This window comes from Mustela lutreola, chromosome 2, assembly GCF_030435805.1.
Source record: "Mustela lutreola isolate mMusLut2 chromosome 2, mMusLut2.pri, whole genome shotgun sequence".
In the NCBI taxonomy this organism is placed as follows: Eukaryota; Metazoa; Chordata; class Mammalia; order Carnivora; family Mustelidae; genus Mustela; species Mustela lutreola.
Genome location: NC_081291.1, coordinates 18,976,611 through 18,993,513, shown reverse-complemented (window position 1 = coordinate 18,993,513; position 16,903 = coordinate 18,976,611). Strand labels below are relative to the sequence as shown.

Here is a 16,903-nt window from a genome sequence, read left to right as displayed (position 1 = left end):
GCGCCTGCTTATGCAAAGAGGGCATCTCAGGGATGAAGTGCCAGGCATGTGTCCATGGCTCCAGAAGTGGCTTCCCATGCTGCATGTCCTGCCCTGCCTGTTTCACCTCCTGGAACCTATGTCTAACTCTGCTCCAGCTGCAGCTGGAAATTGTGGCCTGGAAGGTCACCTCCCTACACCACGGGATACCTGGCTGGGGGCAAGTTAGACACCTGCGGGGCCCTGGAGGGGATACTCCAGCAGGCACAGATTCTCCTGGAATCTTCTTCCCCTGTTTTGGGCACTCTGGAGCAACCTACAGAGTGGGTAGCTGGATTCAGGCAAGGGGTCTTGGGTCAGTAAGGAGGAGGTCTCCAGCTAGCTTCTCAGGGCTAGGGATTTCACAGGGTCTCAGGTTGGCCTGTCTGAGTCCTGAGTTTGGGAGTCAGGTGGGTTTTCTTGAGTGAGGAGTCATAAAGGACATTATATCTCTGGTCAGGCTGATACCTCCATCTTCCTGCAGGAGGAAAGTGACTGTGTTGGTACACACGCTGTGGGCCACAGGGCATTTTGTGGTAGAAAGAGAGCCATGGGTTAGGAGGCATTGTGGACGACTGGAAGATTTATCCCAGGAGCTAGACTGAGTCAAGGGTTTGGCCTGGCCCAAAAGGGCTGCAGGAGCCCAAGGTGGGGCCTAATGGTAGGGTGGGTGGGCAGGTGAGGGTAGGGGCTAGGCTGGTGCAGAAGGAACGGACTAGGTGTCCTTGCTTATGTACCTGGGGAGCCCAGAAGGCTGATTGGCCCTGCCTCAGCCAGTGGAGCCCAGAGTCTCCCCTCTATCCATCCCTGCCGTCCCCTGCAGATGCTGCGGCCCAGGTCTCCTCAACTGCCCTGCTTTCCCAGGAGGCCTTGCTTGGAGCCCAGCTTGTGGCCACATTTAGAGAACAAGACAGCATCCTGGGAAAGTCCTGAGAGGCCTGGCGGTGGACAGAGCAGTTGCTGCAGGGGATGGGCCAGCCAGGGACAGGGACAGCTGTATGGGAGCTGAAACAGAAGCTGGTCAACAGGGTCCAGATTGGATCCACAGCTTCTGAGACTCCTAGTCAAAGCTGGAGTGGTGGGTGGAGATATGGATCGCTATAGGGATTCTGCAGAGGCAAGGACTCTCTTCTAGCAGTAACCTGGGTGTAGGGCAATAGGGGATTTGGGACACGCGTTTCTCACCGGATCACCTTCTGGTTGGCAGGAATGCAGGGGTTGGGGATCTGGGCTGGCCTGTGTTCCTGGACCTTGTGCTTTTCCCTCTTGTCCTGGGACCCTGCGCATTGCCCAGTAGGCTCTGCTTGCTTCCTATAACTCTTCCGATAGCCTGGGCATAGCTGCCATGCCCTTCGAGCAGCATCAGCAACCAGTACAGAGCCACTGGGGCCATGAATGGGAGCTAAGGGGGGAGTTATAGGGAACCATAGCTTGGCCATAGGACTGCAGGAGACACATTCCACATCTGACCCACCCCTACCAGCTACAGCAAATCCAGGCCATGGCAAGCACCACAGGAATCCAGGCCCTGGAGACAAGGCTTCAGGCAAGGGGGCACTGGGGTGTGGCCACCCTAGCCCATGTGCAAGCATGTGCAGATCCCAGCCTTTCCTCCTGGGTACCCGTCTGCTTGTTGTGTGTGTGTTCACAGCTGAAGGCAGGGACAGGTGGGCATCTGGGACACTGCTATGATACTCCTTCCAGAATGAGGACTACTCATAAGGCCTGACCAGGGGTCAGGTGGGAGTACTAGTCCCCTGGCAAATACTTAATAGTTGGCTGGAGGTCAGAGGGAATTGATATGTAGTGTTTGCCAGTTTCCATGGTGTAAGTAAATCCACCACCGCTGATTTTACTCTACCTACCAATTACAAGCTGAGTCACAAAATTCCTGAAAATTTAACACCTGGCTCTCTTATTATTATTATTATTATTATTATTATTATTATTTTATTTGACAGAGAGAGATCACAAGTAGGCAGACAGGCAGGCAGTGAGAGAGGAGGAAGCAGGCCCCCTGATGAGCAGAGAACCCGATGCGAGTCTCGATCCCAGGACCCTGAGATCATGACCTGAGCCGACGGCAGAGGCTTAACCCACTGAGCCACCCAGGTGCCCCTAACACCTGGCTCTTGTTAGCCCCCAGCACACCAGAGAGTCATGTCAGAGGCAGGGTATGAGAGGTCAGGATCAGGGTTTGTTGGGTCAGAGGTCAGAGTTCACATCGAGATTCCTACCCCAGATGAAGGTGCAGGTGCTGTGAGTGTGGAGCTGGTGGCATGGTGTGGGCTGGTGGTGCCCCTTCCCCAAAGTGGGGCAGTGGGCCTTGCCCTCCTGCGGGTTCAGATCCAGGGTGCCCTCCCTGCACCAGACACCACAGGAACTGCCCAGAGCTGAAGGCATCCTCTATCAGGCCCAGGAGAGCAGGTGAAGGGCCAGGAGGATGGAGGCAGAGGTCAGAGGGTGGGGAGGAAAGGGATGCCCAACTGATCATCTGCACCCTTCAGGGAGGGGACAGCTAGGGCCAAGGACCAAGCCCTGGATGTTCAGGGGGTGCTGGCTGAGGTGAGAAGTCACATGAGGGCTGCAGAGCGAGGGCTGCAGGCGGCAAAACGAATACTCCCGAGGCCTGGAGGCCAGTGTACAGGAGGTGACACCCCACCCATACCCCTCAGCTCCTTCACACCTCTTGTTCAGTGGCTGCTATTACCCCTATTCGCCCCCTGAGATCCTTAAGCCACTGTGATACTGTGGCGCTACTAAGTACAGAGACCATGAAAGTGCCCTACTTAGTTGCTACCCTGCTGTGACCTCCCAGTGATCCTTTGACCTTTGCCCCCGGTTGGCAGGGCACCTGGCCCAGATGACACTGGCAGTGGAGATGACCCCAGTCCTGGGAGATCTGTCCAGTGCAGCTGTGGCTTGCAGGACCCTTTTAGGCCAGAGTCAACGGCTGGCCCAGGAGACAGTTTCATGCCTGGGGGCCTGGGCAAGTGAGATGGGTACATGGGGCATTGAGGTCTCACAGGTGGGATTTAGGGTGGGACTGGGCTCTGCTGGGCTGAGGCAGGGTCTCAGCTCTAAAACCCCCTACCCTGCATCCCCCACCTCAAGAACCTTAGGTAGCAATATGCCTAAGACAGTAGGATCTAGGTGGGGTAGGTTTCAGGTTGAGTCCTGCTCTGAGTTGCAGGTGGCCCTACTAGGCATGGCAGAGTTGCAGAAGGGCACAGATATATAGCCTGGTGGCCACGGGGCAGGCCTCAGGAGAGCGGGCCCAGCAGGCACGAGCAGAGGTCCAAGAGCTGCTGAAGTGGGCGCAGAACAGCTGGAACCAGCCAGAAGGTAATGGATGGGCCACAGTGGGGTGGCAATAGGATGGGATAAGGGTCAGATGGGAGGGTCAGAGTCAGAACGGGGTTGGTGTGGGAGGGTCAGGGCTGGGGTCAAAGTTCAGAACAGGGATAGAATTTTGACTAGGGTTAGAACTCATTTAGAGCTGGGGTCAGAGGTAAGGTCATGACAGAATTGAGGACCAGGGTCAGGGAGTAGGGCCAAAGATCAGAGAGTGGCTCACAGGACCTGATCCTCAGTGTTGGAGCACCCCTTGGTGCAGAATGAACAGACAGAGGGCAAGAAGGTGGCCACCCCGTGGGCCCTGGAGCAGTGGGCAGCAGAGCTGCTGAGCACAGGCGGCTATGGGCAAATGTGTATGCCACCTGCTGACTGTGGTCTGTGGATGTCATGCCAGTAAGAGAGACTCTGGGAGTGATTGACCCAAGAATCTCCTGACCTTGGACCAAGGACCCCACTGAGTGCCCGTTGACTCTAACCTTAAGTAACTCCCCATGGGACCCCATGATATCCTCCAGTGATCCTCTGTCCTTGAGAAACCAGATATCCTGTAAAACTTGACAGAGGCCATCTAGTGCCTTTGAACCTGGTAGATCCTTTCCTGAGTGATCTAAAATTCTGAGTCACCTCTAGTATCCCTCAGACCCTCAGGTTGACTACAAGAACCCCGGGGTAACTGGACACCCCTACTCCAGATAACAGGAATAACTCTCAGAGACCCTTAAAGTCCAGTAGTCTGACTGCTGACCTGCTTGAGAGACTTCTTGAGAAACCTGGTGATTCCCCAGAAGAAACCCCAGCTTTCTCCCCTTGTCACGCAGCTCTGGCTACTCTCCACCTGGCCCCAGACAGAGTGGGCACAGCTGTGGGAGCTCAGATCCACTAGGCCCTGGCCCTACAGACCTGTGGAGTCCGTGGTCACCGCCTCTGGTCCCAGGGGCCAGGGTGGGGCACTAGCTTGCAGTTCGCATTCCAGGCCTGGGCTCTGGCCTCCCGGTAGTCCGGAAGATATGGAGTGGATACTTAGCCATAAGATCTGGATTCACTCACTGTCCGTTGTCGACGGCCCCGCACCCACCTTCAAGCTGGGAAACGGAGACAGCACTTCCTGTGCCTACTCGTTGTAGTGATTAAGGGAGATGGAGAGCCCAGGAGCCGTGACTTGGGCAGGGGATAGCCTTTCTCCATCTCTCCTCCTACCCCCATCTTGTCCTGTTGCTCGATCCAGGCCAACCTAAAATTTCCCACATCCTTAAATAGAGGAGCTTGATGTCTCTGTGTGTGCCTTCTCACCTCCCTGCTTATGCTGGAGCCCCGGGACTGAGCAACCTCATTGATGGTGACATCCACAGCTCCTACAATGCTAGGGACAAAAGTTGTGTTCCATGGACCATTTGAAGTCTCAGATCAGTCTCCTTTCCTTTGCTCATGCCACACCCCCTCCCTGCTGCACCCCCATACTGTGGTGGCCTAAAGCCAACCCCCTTTCCCTTGTTCTGCACAGGCCTGGACAAGGGAGCGCAATAAAGATTTGCAGGGGAGTTTGCCTGTGTCTAGAATGAGGGTTGTTTCTGGAGAGGTGGGAGGGGAACCTCCACATGGTATTACACTCCTGGCCAAGATCCACTCCATGCTTTCCTTCTTGCCATGCTTCTCAACTTTGCTCAAAGTCGCAGGACTCTTCTAGTGGAGGGGCGGCCAGGCCAGCCGGAGGATTGAGTGGGAAATCAGCGTGGAGTTACCGGGGCAGGGTCTGCAGGGAACCCCAAGGGAGGGGGAAGGTGGGCACAGGCTCCAGACCTCTTATCACCCCTCATCTGGATTCCCCTCCTCTTCAGGATGGAGCGGGCCTCAGGGGACCAAGGGAGGGACCTGCGGGGACAGCCCGGGCCCTGGGCGCTTCGACTGGGCCTACTGCTGAGTGGTGAGAGGGCCTGAAAAGGCCTGGGATTTGTGGGATGTGATGGTGGGTCCTGGGGAGCCAGCCCTGGGGCTGCTGGGTGGGAGCGCAGCAGAACTGGCTGACCCACTGTTCCCAGTGCTGGCCACCGCCCTGGCCCAGGCCCTCGTCCCGGATGTGCCAGCCTGTTCCAGGGGAAGCTGCTACCCTGCCACAGGTGACCTGCTAGTGGGCCGTGCTGACAGACTGACTGCCTCCTCCACCTGTGGCTTGCATGGCCCCCAACCCTACTGCATCGTTAGTCACCTGCAGGTGAGGCTGGGTGGGATGAGGGTCTTGGGGGAGGGGGTGCTGGCATTGCCTGAGACACTGACCCTGACCTTGACTCTGACCCAACCCAGGATGAGAAGAAGTGCTTCCTGTGTGACTCCCGGCGCCCCTTCTCTGCTAGAGACAACCCAAACAGCCATCGCATCCAGAATGTAGTTACCAGCTTTGCACCACAGCGCCGGACAGCCTGGTGGCAGTCAGAGAATGGTGAGGTCGTGGGCGGGGCATGGGGTGAGCAGGGTTGCCCACCTGTAGCCTCAAGTCCCTGACCTCCAACTCCTGCCCCAGGTGTCCCCGTGGTCACCATCCAGCTGGACTTGGAGGCTGAGTTTCATTTCACGCACCTCATTATGACCTTCAAGGTGCCCGCATGTCTGGGAGCCTGCTTGAATCACCCTGCTTGGCTCCCCATTGCCCCTGAACAGAGTCCCAGCTCCTTAGCCCAGCCCCACTGAGTTCATATGCTGTGTTCTGGCTGCATGGGAAGTTCCTTCATCTCCCACACCTTCTGTTGCCTTCTGCCTCCAGGCCTTTCCCATGCTGCCCCAAACTGAGGCTGGATTAGGTGCTGCCTCCCTGGGCCCTATGACCCCAAGCCTTCCCCCAAGCAGTGGCTACCCTTCCTGATTATTGCTTGGCTTCCAGCGGTCACCCCCACCTGCCTGTGAGCTGCTTAGGGGCAAGCCCCAGCTGGGAGCAGGGCTCTCTTGATGGGCCTGGGCTGGACTGGAGTCCTGATACTCACTGATCAGCCATGCACCCCACCCAGACATTTCGTCCTGCTGCCATGCTGGTGGAGCGCTCAGCTGACTTTGGACGCACCTGGCATGTCTATCGATATTTTTCCTATGACTGTGGGGCTGACTTTCCAGGAGTCCCACTGGCCCCCCCACGGCACTGGGATGACATAGTCTGTGAGTCCCGCTACTCAGAGATTGAGCCATCTACTGAAGGCGAGGTGAGAGCTGGGATATGACATGGGGCAGGAAAATGGGGGACGATGGGCCTGAAGCAGGGTCCAGTGTCTCTAATGGCTCCTTGTCCCTTCAGGTCATCTATCGTGTGCTAGATCCCGCCATCCCTATCCCAGACCCATATAGCCCACGGATCCAGAGTGAGTATTCCTCTCTTTGAGCCTGGCACAGTTCTAGTGTCCAACTGCTATTTGGGACCTCAGTAGCTATTTTGGGTGCTTCTTAGGGCAGGTGCCAAGTCCAATTTAGCTCAGATAGCAGTAGACAGGAGGTCTCCCAAGGTGACCTTGGCAGCTGCAACCCCTGAGTGGGCATGGGGCAACAAGAGCCTTCCTGGCCAACTGGTTCCCTATCCTTTCCCCCTCCACTTAGACCTGCTGAAGATCACCAACCTACGGGTGAACCTGACACGGCTGCACACACTGGGGGACAACCTGCTTGACCCACGGCGGGAGATCCGTGAGAAATACTATTACGCCCTCTACGAGCTGGTTGTGCGTGGCAACTGCTTCTGTTATGGACATGCCTCGCAGTGTGCACCCGCCCCAGGAGCACCAGCCCATGCTGAGGGCATGGTGAGGGACTTCAGTTGGCTGGAATAGGGCTGGGAGCAATGACAGGCCTGGCTGGACAGTGCTGACCACTTGCCTGCCCGCCTCCTAGGTTCATGGGGCCTGCGTCTGCAAACACAACACTCGTGGCCTCAACTGTGAGCAGTGTCAGGATTTCTATCATGACTTGCCCTGGCGTCCAGCTGAGGATGGCCACAGTCATGCCTGCAGGAGTAAGTGAGATCCTGGCCCCTGTCTGCTGTGGTCTGGCTGTGCTGTGGGTAGAACTTAGAACTGGGTGGTCAAGCGTCTAACACCCAGGCTATGTCTGAAGGGTATCCAGGCCTTGATGCTCCTAAGGACTCCCTTAACTCTCTTCTAGTCTACTCTGGTCAGGGGCTCAGTGTGATGCTGAAACCTTTAAGTACCTGAGCCCCCCACCCACAAATTGGCCTGCGGCAGGGACCTGCTGTGTCAGTGGGACCCTGAAACCCCTTATCCACAGGACGTGGTCCCTCAACTGGCCTTTGTCCTGCCTTTCCCTTCCCCAAGAGTGTGAGTGCCATGGGCACGCCCACAGCTGCCACTTTGACATGGCCGCATACCTGGCGTCTGGCAACGTGAGTGGAGGCGTGTGTGATGGATGTCAGCACAATACAGCTGGGCGCCACTGTGAGCTCTGCCGACCCTTCTTCTACCGTGACCCAAGCAAGGACCTGCGGGACCCAGCTGTGTGCCGCTGTGAGGCTGGGGTTGGGCATGGGAGAGGGAAGGCTGAGTCTGGAATAGGAACTAGGAAGCCAGACTGCTGTCCAGGTTGCAGGGGCTTGTAGTGGTGGGGGGGGTGGAGGGTGGAGCCAGGCTGGGAATCCAGTGTCCGGGAGGCTTGGGAGATGGGTGGTGCTGGGCTAGTTGGGATAAGGGTGATCCTACATCTCTTTTTGCCCTCAGCCTGTGACTGTGACCCCATGGGTTCCCAAGACGGTGGTCGCTGTGATCCCCATGATGATCCTGCTATGGGGCTGGTTTCGGGCCAGTGTCGCTGCAAAGAACATGTGGTGGGCTCTCGCTGCCAGCAATGCCGTGACGGCTTCTTTGGGCTCAGTGCCACTGACCCTGCAGGCTGCCGGCGTATGTGCTTCTTGCCCTAGCTCCTGTACTGACCTTAACCCTTGACTTCTTACTTTTGACCCAACTCAACAGCAGCACTGCCACAGCTCCCCAGAGTGTGATGGGTCTCCTTCCCTGCAGGGTGTCAGTGTGATGCACGGGGCACAGTGCCTGGGGTCACCTCCTGTGACCCCAACAGTGGAACCTGTTTCTGCAAGCGTCTAGTGACTGGACGTGGCTGTAATCGCTGCCTGGTATGACTGGAGGGGCTTGGGATTCTGGGGTCCTGCACTTATCCTCAGAGCACAGGGTGAGAGGGTGGTGTCTGTGTCCCATTGTGGGTGCCGAGACCTTAGGGTCCATTCCTGGCTGAGAGGCGTCAGGTCTGGGAGGTGAAGGGTGGGAGCCATGGTCTAGGGACTGTGTTCACCAAGGGGTGGTAGAGGCTGACAGCTGTCATTGGATTCCCGGATGGGTGGCGAAGGGGTCTATTTCTAGCCCCCAGCATCCTCCTCTCCCCTAGCCTGGTCACTGGGGCCTGAGCCATGATCTGCTTGGCTGCCGTCCGTGTGATTGCGACGTGGGTGGTGCCTTGGATCCCCAGTGAGTGCTGTATAAGGGGTCCCAGGAGGGGTGGGAAAAGATCCTGGGCAGGATAAAGGGCCCTTCTTGAGTAACTCTGGGCTTCCCAGGTGCAATGAGGCCACAGGTCAGTGCCGCTGTCGCCAGCACATGGTGGGGCGACGCTGTGAGCAGGTGCAGCCTGGCTACTTCCGGCCCTTCCTGGACCACCTAACTTGGGAGGCCGAGGACACCCAAGGGCAGGTAGGAGACCACGTTGGGGGGCAGGGCTTGGATTGGAGAGGTGGCGTTATGGGTGGTACTTTGTCTGGGCAGGGTGTCTAGCCTTGGATAGGGCCTCAGCTGAAGAGCTGGGTGTGAGGACAGGCTGTGGCCGAAGAGATGGTTCTTACCTGAGCACCCACACTGAGCTGCGCCTCTCACAGATGGTCGACGTGGTGGAGCGCTTGGCGACCCCTAGTGGGACTCCATCCTGGACAGGCCGGGGCTTTGTTAGGCTGCAGGAAGGTCAGACGCTGGAGTTCCTGGTCACCTCTGTGCCGAGAGCCATGGACTACGACCTGCTGCTGCGCTTGGAGCCCCAGGTCAGACCCTCTGAAACCTAACCCTGAGCCAAACCTCTGGGTCTGGTAGCATTTCCTTCATCATCCCCTCCCCCCAGGTCCCTGAGCAATGGGCAGAGATGGAAGTGACCGTGCAGCGCCCAGGGCCTGTGTCTGCCCACAGCCCATGTGGGCATGTGCTGCCCAAGGATGACCACATCCCAGGGACTCTGCGACCAGAAACCCGGTGAGGATACTAATGGTAGCATTTGTTGCAGTGGAGGGTTGTGGGCCAGCCATAATTCCCTGAAGGGCACTTGGAAGACGCTGCTGCTCATTCATCTGTCCCTTGCTTCAAGTGCTTTCTCCTGAATGCTGTCTTCCAGGTGCTGTTAGGAATGGCACAGGTCAGAAGAAGGAGTAGAACAAGGCTTGCTCTCTTAGGGGTCTAAGTTCTAGAGGCCTGTGGCTGGAATTAATGGGAAGCCATTCAGTGTCACTACAGGGAATGCCCACAGGGGAAGGGAAGGCATCAGAGCCTCTGAGCAGGGATGTGACTGGTCTGATGATTGTTTCCTTACATTTTGGGTTGTATTTGTTTCATGTACCTTTTTTTCACATTTTATTATGTAAGTATTCAAACAATACACAGAAGTGGAGAGAACAGCATATGATGGACCGTATCCATTATAGACATCTTTTCAATTGAGATTTAACAAAGGTCCGTCTACTTGCTGAATGGAAAATAGACTTAAAGGTGGAGGTTGTTCAGTTAGCTGAGTGACAGTGGGTTGGCCAGAGGTTTAGTGGCAATTGTGGCAAGATGAAGGTTCCAGAGGGTTCCAGTGGCAGAGCTGATGGCTTAGACATATAGGCAAGGGAGAGAAAGTGGAAAGATAACTCTAGCATTTTGGTCTTGTTCATCTGGGTGAGGATTGACCCCTTTACTGGATAGAGACATAGGGGAAGCAGTTCCAAGGTACTTAGGGATGGAGGAAAAGTCCAGTGGGTGGGTGGATTTCTGTGTCTGGAATTACTGGGAGGTCTCAAGTTGGAGATATAAATTTGGGACTTGTCACTAAAGGGATAGGTCTAAGTGAAATGACCAGAGAAAGGAAGGAGGACCAGAACCAAGCTTTGGGGTGTTTGAGACCAGTAGAGGAGGAGCTGGGGGTGAGGGAAAATCAGGAGTATGGACAGGATTCCAGAAGGGAGAAAAGAGTGTCTCAGGAAGAAGGATGCCTTGCTTTCATGACATGTCGCTAAATGCTGGAGGAGATGGAAACAGAGAAGAGGCAGCTGGGTTTGGCCTCATGGTGGTCAATGGTGAGCTTGGTACAGGCTGTCCCCTTGGCATGTTGGCACAGAAACCCCATTGGCATGGGAGGCTAGAATGGAGGTAGTGACCACAGTCTAGTTTTAGGAATCTCTTGGGAAGGAAAGCAAAGACAAAGTAACAGCTAAGGGAGACTTGGGGATTGAGGGAAGATGTTTTCAAGGGCAATAAAAGAACCCTAGCATGGGTTTGCAGGAGGATGAGAATGACCTAGGAAAGGCAAGGCCAGGTGGCAGAGGGGGGATGATGTAGTGTTGATGAAGAAGAGCAGAGGTTGGAGGTCAAGGTTGGAGGAAGGATGAGGAGGCCATTGAATAAAAATTGGCAGGTATTTGTGCTGGGAAAATGCTGTGTGGGTTGCAGGGTTGTAGGGAGTGTTTTCAGAGATGGGTCTGCACAGGTGTAGGACTCTGGCGAGGCAGGTTTATGGGAATCTCCTGTATGGATTCTCTGTCAGTCTGTCCAGCTGTCTGTCAGCATGACCCAGCCTTACCTGATATCTTTCTTGGCCAGTGAGTTGGCTGCTGGTGTGTGGGCTGGGGAGGCCTAGGCTGGTGGGAATAGGGACCCTGGGTGAACCCCATACCTGTCTTTTTCTCCCCCCAGGTATATGGTGTTTCCCAGACCTGTCTGCCTTGAGCCTGGCATGTCTTACAAAGTACATCTGAAGCTGGTGCGAACAGGGGGAGGCGCCCAGATGGATGCTCCCTACTCTGGACCCAGCCTCCTCATTGACTCGGTGAATAGCTCCTTTCCCCATGCTGACCAAGAAGGCAGGGTCTGTGGGATGGGACCTGTAGCAGCGGCTGGACAGGAGGGGCCCGTGATGGAAGAGACAGGCCCGAGGGGGTGCTCATTGCTCTGGCAGTGCCAATAGAGTCCTGGGTCTGGGCCTCACTCTTCCTTGCTCATCGCTTTAGCTGGTGCTGCTGCCCCGTGTCCTGGTGCTAGAGATGTTTAGTGGGGGGGACGCCGAGGCTCTGGAGCGCCGTGCCACCTTTGAACGCTACCGCTGCCATGAGGAGGGGCTGGTGCCCAGTAAGACCCCTCCCTCTGAGGCCTGCGCCCCCCTCCTCATCAGCCTGTCCGCCATCCTCTACAACGGTGCCTTGCGTGAGTGTCTGTGCTGTGGGCTGGTGGGGCAGAGGTGTGGGGCCCCAGCCTGACTTGGCCCTCTCCCCCTGCCCCACAGCCTGTCAGTGTGACCCTCAGGGCTCCCTAAGTTCTGAGTGTGATCCCCACGGCGGCCAGTGCCTGTGTAAGCCTGCGGTGGTGGGGCGCCGCTGTGATGTCTGTGCCCCTGGCTTCTACGGCTTTGGCCCCACAGGCTGTCAAGGTACCTGCCTGCCTTTCTTCCCTCTTATTCTCTCTCCTCGCCACAACTGGCTTCCTCCCTCCCTCCCACCATGCTTCTTTCTTTCTCTGACTCTGCCTTAGGCCCCACACTGCCGGCACTGGGGCACTGGAAGTTCTCTTTGATTCCCCGACTTTCCTACCCTAACCCCACCTAGATTCCCTCAGACTCCTTCCCTGGCTCAGCCTCTGCCTTGCCCCCAGCCTGCCAGTGCAGTTCCGAGGGGGCACTCAGTGGCCTGTGTGAAGGGACCAGTGGGCAGTGCCCCTGCCGAACTGGGGCCTTCGGGCTTCGCTGCGATCGCTGCCAGCGTGGCCAGTGGGGATTTCCTAGCTGCCAGCCATGTGTCTGCAACGGGCACGCAGACGAGTGTGACACCCGCACAGGCGCTTGCCTGGGCTGCCGTGATCACACCGGGGGTGAGCACTGTGAAAGGTGAGCCTGGAGCAACTAGGAGTGGGTGGGTGGGTGGGAAGGCAGCTCCGGGATCACATCTCTCTTCCTGTCACTCCCTGAAGGTGCATTGCTGGCTTCCATGGGGACCCACGGCTCCCATATGGGGGCCAGTGCCGGCCCTGTCCCTGCCCTGAAGGCCCTGGGAGCCGGAGGCACTTTGCTACTTCCTGCCATCGGGATGGGTACTCCCAGCAGATCGTGTGCCACTGTAGGGCAGGCTACACAGGTGAGTAGATAAGGTGCAGGTGTGGGGTCAGGGTGGGGCAGCTGAACTGAACACTCATGCCTTCCCCAACTGTGGGCAGGGCCGCGGTGTGATGCTTGTGCCCCTGGGTACTTTGGGGACCCGTCAAGGCCGGGTGGCCAGTGCCAGCCATGTGAGTGCAGTGGGAACATTGACCCCACGGACCCTGATGCCTGTGACCCCCACACGGGACAATGCCTGCGCTGCTTACACCACACAGAAGGGCCCCACTGTGCCCACTGCAAGCCTGGCTTCCATGGGCAGGCTACCCGACAGAGCTGTCACCGTGAGTGTGGGATTGGGAAGGGATTGGGGGGGGGGATCGGAGTCTGCTGTGCGGGCTCCCCTTGATTAATGTGCTTGACCAGCACAGGCTGCGTCTGCAACTTGCTGGGTACAGATCCCCAGCATTGCCCATCCACTGACCGCTGCAACTGTGACCCAAGCAGTGGGCAGTGCCCATGCCTCCCCAATGTCCAGGGCCCTAGCTGTGACCGCTGTGCCCCCAACTTCTGGAACCTTACCAGCGGCCATGGCTGTCAGCCCTGTGCCTGCCACCCAAGCCGAGCCAGAGGCCCCACCTGCAATGAGGTATAGGACCCTGCTGTGGATCTCTGGGTGGGTGGGGCTAGCTGTCTGTCTCCAGTCTGAAGAGCTTAGCCTCTGATGGAGGCGCTGACCTCTGCCCTGTTCCCACTCTAGTTCACAGGGCAGTGCCACTGCCGTGCTGGCTTTGGTGGGCGAACTTGTTCTGAGTGCCAGGAGCTCCACTGGGGAGACCCTGGGTTGCAGTGCCGTGGTAAGCCAACAGGGCCAGGGTGGCTAGGGGGCTTCCTGGGATGCTCTATTGGCACCCTAACTCTGTGATCTGCCCTTTCTTGCAGCCTGTGACTGTGACCCTCGTGGAATAGACACACCTCAGTGTCACCGCTCCACAGGGCACTGCAGCTGCCGTCCAGGCGTGTCAGGCGTGCGCTGTGACCAGTGTGCCCGAGGCTTCTCAGGAGTCTTTCCTGCTTGCTACCCATGCCACGCATGCTTTGGGGACTGGGACCGAGTGGTCCAGGATTTGGCTGCCCGTACACGGCGTCTGGAACAGCGGGCACAGGAGCTGCAGCAGACGGGTGTGCTGGGCGCCTTTGAAAGCAGCTTCTGGCACATACAGGAGAAGCTGGGGACTGTGCAGGGGATTGTGGGTGCCCGCAACGCCTCAGCTGCATCCACTGCACAGCTCATGGAGTCTACAGAGGAGCTGCGGTGCGGATGGTCCTGAGGATATGTGGAGGGATGGGGTAGAGACCCAATGGACCAGGGCCTAAGCTTCTCTAAACACCACCCCCACTGGCACAGGCGTGAAATTGGAGAGGCCACTGAGCACCTGACCCGGCTGGAGGCAAAACTGACAGATGTGCAGGATGAGAACTTCAATGCCAACCATGCACTAAGCAGTCTGGAGCGAGATGGGCTTGCACTTAATCTCACACTGCGGCAGCTGGATCAGCATCTAGACCTGCTCAAGCATTCAAACTTCCTGGGTGAGCTGTTGGCCAGCTTGGCAGGTGGACCAGGGTTGGGCGATCTTTTTTTTTTTTTTTTTTGAGAGAGAGAGAGGAGGAGAGAGAGAGAAATCTTAAGCAGTTTCCACGCCCAGCACAGAGCCCAACATGGGGCTTGATCTCACGACCCTGAAATCATGACCTGAGCCAAAATCAAGAGTTGGATGCTTAACCCAGGCACCCCGGGTTAGGTGATCTTTAGCTGACTGCCAGCCTCTGCCTATTATAGGTGCCTATGACAGCATCCGCCACGCCCACAGTCTGTCTGCAGAGGCAGAACATCGTGCCAACACATCGGCCTTGACAGTGCCCAGCCCCGTGAGCAACTCAGCAGATACCAGGCACCGGACAGAGGAGCTAATGGCTGCCCAGAGGGAGGACTTCAACCGCAAACACATGGCCAACCAGAGGGCACTAGGCGAGCTCTCTGCCCGTACCCATTCCCTGAGCTTGACAGCCATAAATGAACTGGTAAGGCACAGCATGGGGTGGGACTTGTGGCTGTGGCTGTTCCTTCTGCAGGGCCCTGACTTTTCTGTGCCTGGCAGGTGTGTGGACCCCCGGGGGATGCACCCTGTGCTACAAGCCCTTGTGGGGGTGCCGGCTGTCTGGACGAGGACGGGCAGCCCCGCTGTGGGGGCCTCGGCTGCAATGGGGCAGTAGCCATGGCGGACCTGGCACTGGGCCGGGCCAGGCACACACAGGCAGAGTTGCAGCGGGCACTGGCAGAAGGTGGTGGCATCCTCAGCCAGGTGGCTGAGACCCGTCGGCGGGCAGGCGAGGCACAGCAGCGGGCCCAGGCAGCCCTGGACAAGGCTAATGCTTCCAGGGGACAGGTGGAGAAGGCCAACCAAGAACTTCGGGAACTTATCCAGAATGTGAAGGACTTCCTTAGCCGTGAGCCTCCTGTGTAGCCCAGGCCATGTGGTTGTTTTCCCTGTGTCTGTGTTCATACTTGTGTCTGTGGGTTCATACTTGGGTCAGGGCCTGCACTGGACCTGTGTTTATCACCCCATGTCTAGTCCCTCAACCTTTGCCTATGTGGTCCCAAAATCAATGACCCCAAGCCTGTGCCCACTTATAGTTCCATCACTGTGCCTATTAACAAACCCACATTCCATGTGTGGTCCCATGCCCCAAGATTGTATCCGATGCCTGTGTTCGAGAATCTGTGTGCCTAAGGCCTTGCCTGTGTCCCCATAGAGGAGGGGGCTGATCCCGATAGCATTGAGATGGTGGCCACACGAGTGCTAGAGCTCTCCATCCCAGCATCACCTGAGCAGATTCAGCACCTGGCAGGCGCGATTGCAGAGAGAGTCCGGAGCCTGGCGGATGTGGACACAATCCTGGCCCGTACTGTGGGAGATGTGCGTCGGGCAGAGCAGCTACTACAAGATGCACGGCGGGCAAGGTCTGATCGTGACCCTGGCCCCTATCCTTGACACCTGGTCCTGATACTTACAGGCCCTAATTCCCTCTCTTCCTCAGGAGCCGGGCTGAGGGTGAGAAACAGAAGGCAGAAACTGTACAGGCAGCACTGGAGGAAGCCCAGAGGGCACAGGGTGCTGCTCAGGGTGCCATTCAGGGGGCAGTAGTTGACACACAGGACACCGAGCGAACCCTGCACCAGGTGTGGTCTCTCTGGGATATCATGGGAAAAGATTAAGGGCATGCACCCATAGACCTGTTTAACCCTGTGTCCACCCATGACAGGTGCAGGAGAAGGTGGCAGGTGCGGAGCAGGCACTGAGCTCTGCAGGCGAGCGGGCTCAGCAGTTGGATGGTCTCCTGGAGGCTCTGAAATTGAAACGAGCAGGGAATAGCCTGGCAGCCTCTAGCGCTGAAGAAACAGCAGGCAATGCCCAGGGTCGTGCCCGGGAAGCTGAGCAGGTGGGTTGAGGCAGAGCCAGCTGGTGGGGGTTGGGCTAGAGGCTGGGCCTTCACTGTGCCACCTCACTGACTTTGCCGTCTCTATCTGCAGCTGCTGCAGGGCCCAGTGGGCGACCAGTACCAGACGGTGAAGGCCTTGGCTGAGCGCAAGGCCCAGGGTGTGCTGGCTGCGCAGGAGCGGGCAGAGCAGCTTCGGGATGAGGCTCGAGGCTTGTTGCAGGCTGCTCAGGACAAGCTGCAACGGTTGCAAGGTGAGGACTGGGGTGGGTGGAACTCCAGAGGTGTGGGTCCGTGGGCAAAGGACCCTTCAGCTGAGACCTGACCCTTCTAGAGCTGGAAGGCACCTATGAGGAGAACGAGCGGGCCCTGGAAGGCAAAGCCGCCCAGCTGGATGGGCTGGAGGCCAGGATGCGTAGTGTGCTTCAAGCCATCAACCTGCAGGTCCAGATCTACAACACCTGCCAGTGACCCCTGCAGGATTCCTACCCCACCCCCGCAGCCCCGCCCCCGTTACTGTCTTTGCATGGCGAAGTTCCCAGTCTGACCAGGCCCCCAATAAACCGCTGTGAATCCCCACTGTGTCGTCTGGACTCTGATTTGGGAAGGGGCGGGGTCTCTGGGCGGAACCTCAGGACGCCACCAGCTGGGCCAGGGCGAAGCCAAGGCACCGGAGCCCCGCCTCCTCCGTCCGGGCCCGCCCCGGAGC

At 57.6% G+C, this 16,903-nt stretch overlaps 1 protein-coding gene across 2 annotated transcripts; it reads left to right on the top strand.

Moving 5' to 3' along the window:
- Positions 1–5,006: 5,006 nt before the first annotated feature.
- On the top strand, positions 5,007–16,773 carry LAMB2 (laminin subunit beta 2). 2 transcript variants are annotated; one of them, XM_059160853.1, is made up of 33 exons: positions 5,007–5,123; positions 5,211–5,296; positions 5,412–5,584; positions 5,674–5,809; positions 5,891–5,964; positions 6,372–6,560; positions 6,653–6,716; positions 6,949–7,151; positions 7,240–7,360; positions 7,680–7,868; positions 8,079–8,258; positions 8,379–8,491; positions 8,761–8,840; positions 8,930–9,062; positions 9,245–9,403; positions 9,481–9,608; positions 11,304–11,436; positions 11,618–11,810; positions 11,890–12,033; positions 12,255–12,486; positions 12,570–12,733; positions 12,813–13,037; positions 13,125–13,342; positions 13,454–13,550; positions 13,636–14,008; positions 14,102–14,286; positions 14,537–14,778; positions 14,856–15,204; positions 15,511–15,718; positions 15,796–15,937; positions 16,021–16,197; positions 16,289–16,448; positions 16,529–16,773. In XM_059160853.1, exons 2-33 carry the CDS (start codon positions 5,212–5,214, stop codon positions 16,663–16,665), a joined length of 5,406 nt encoding a protein of 1,801 aa, XP_059016836.1. In that variant the 5' UTR covers positions 5,007–5,123; position 5,211; the 3' UTR covers positions 16,666–16,773. The 2 variants fall into 2 exon arrangements, with proteins under 2 accessions (XP_059016836.1, XP_059016837.1); XM_059160854.1 differs by having other exon boundaries at positions 5,062–5,296.
- The last annotated feature ends 130 nt before the right edge of the window (positions 16,774–16,903 follow it).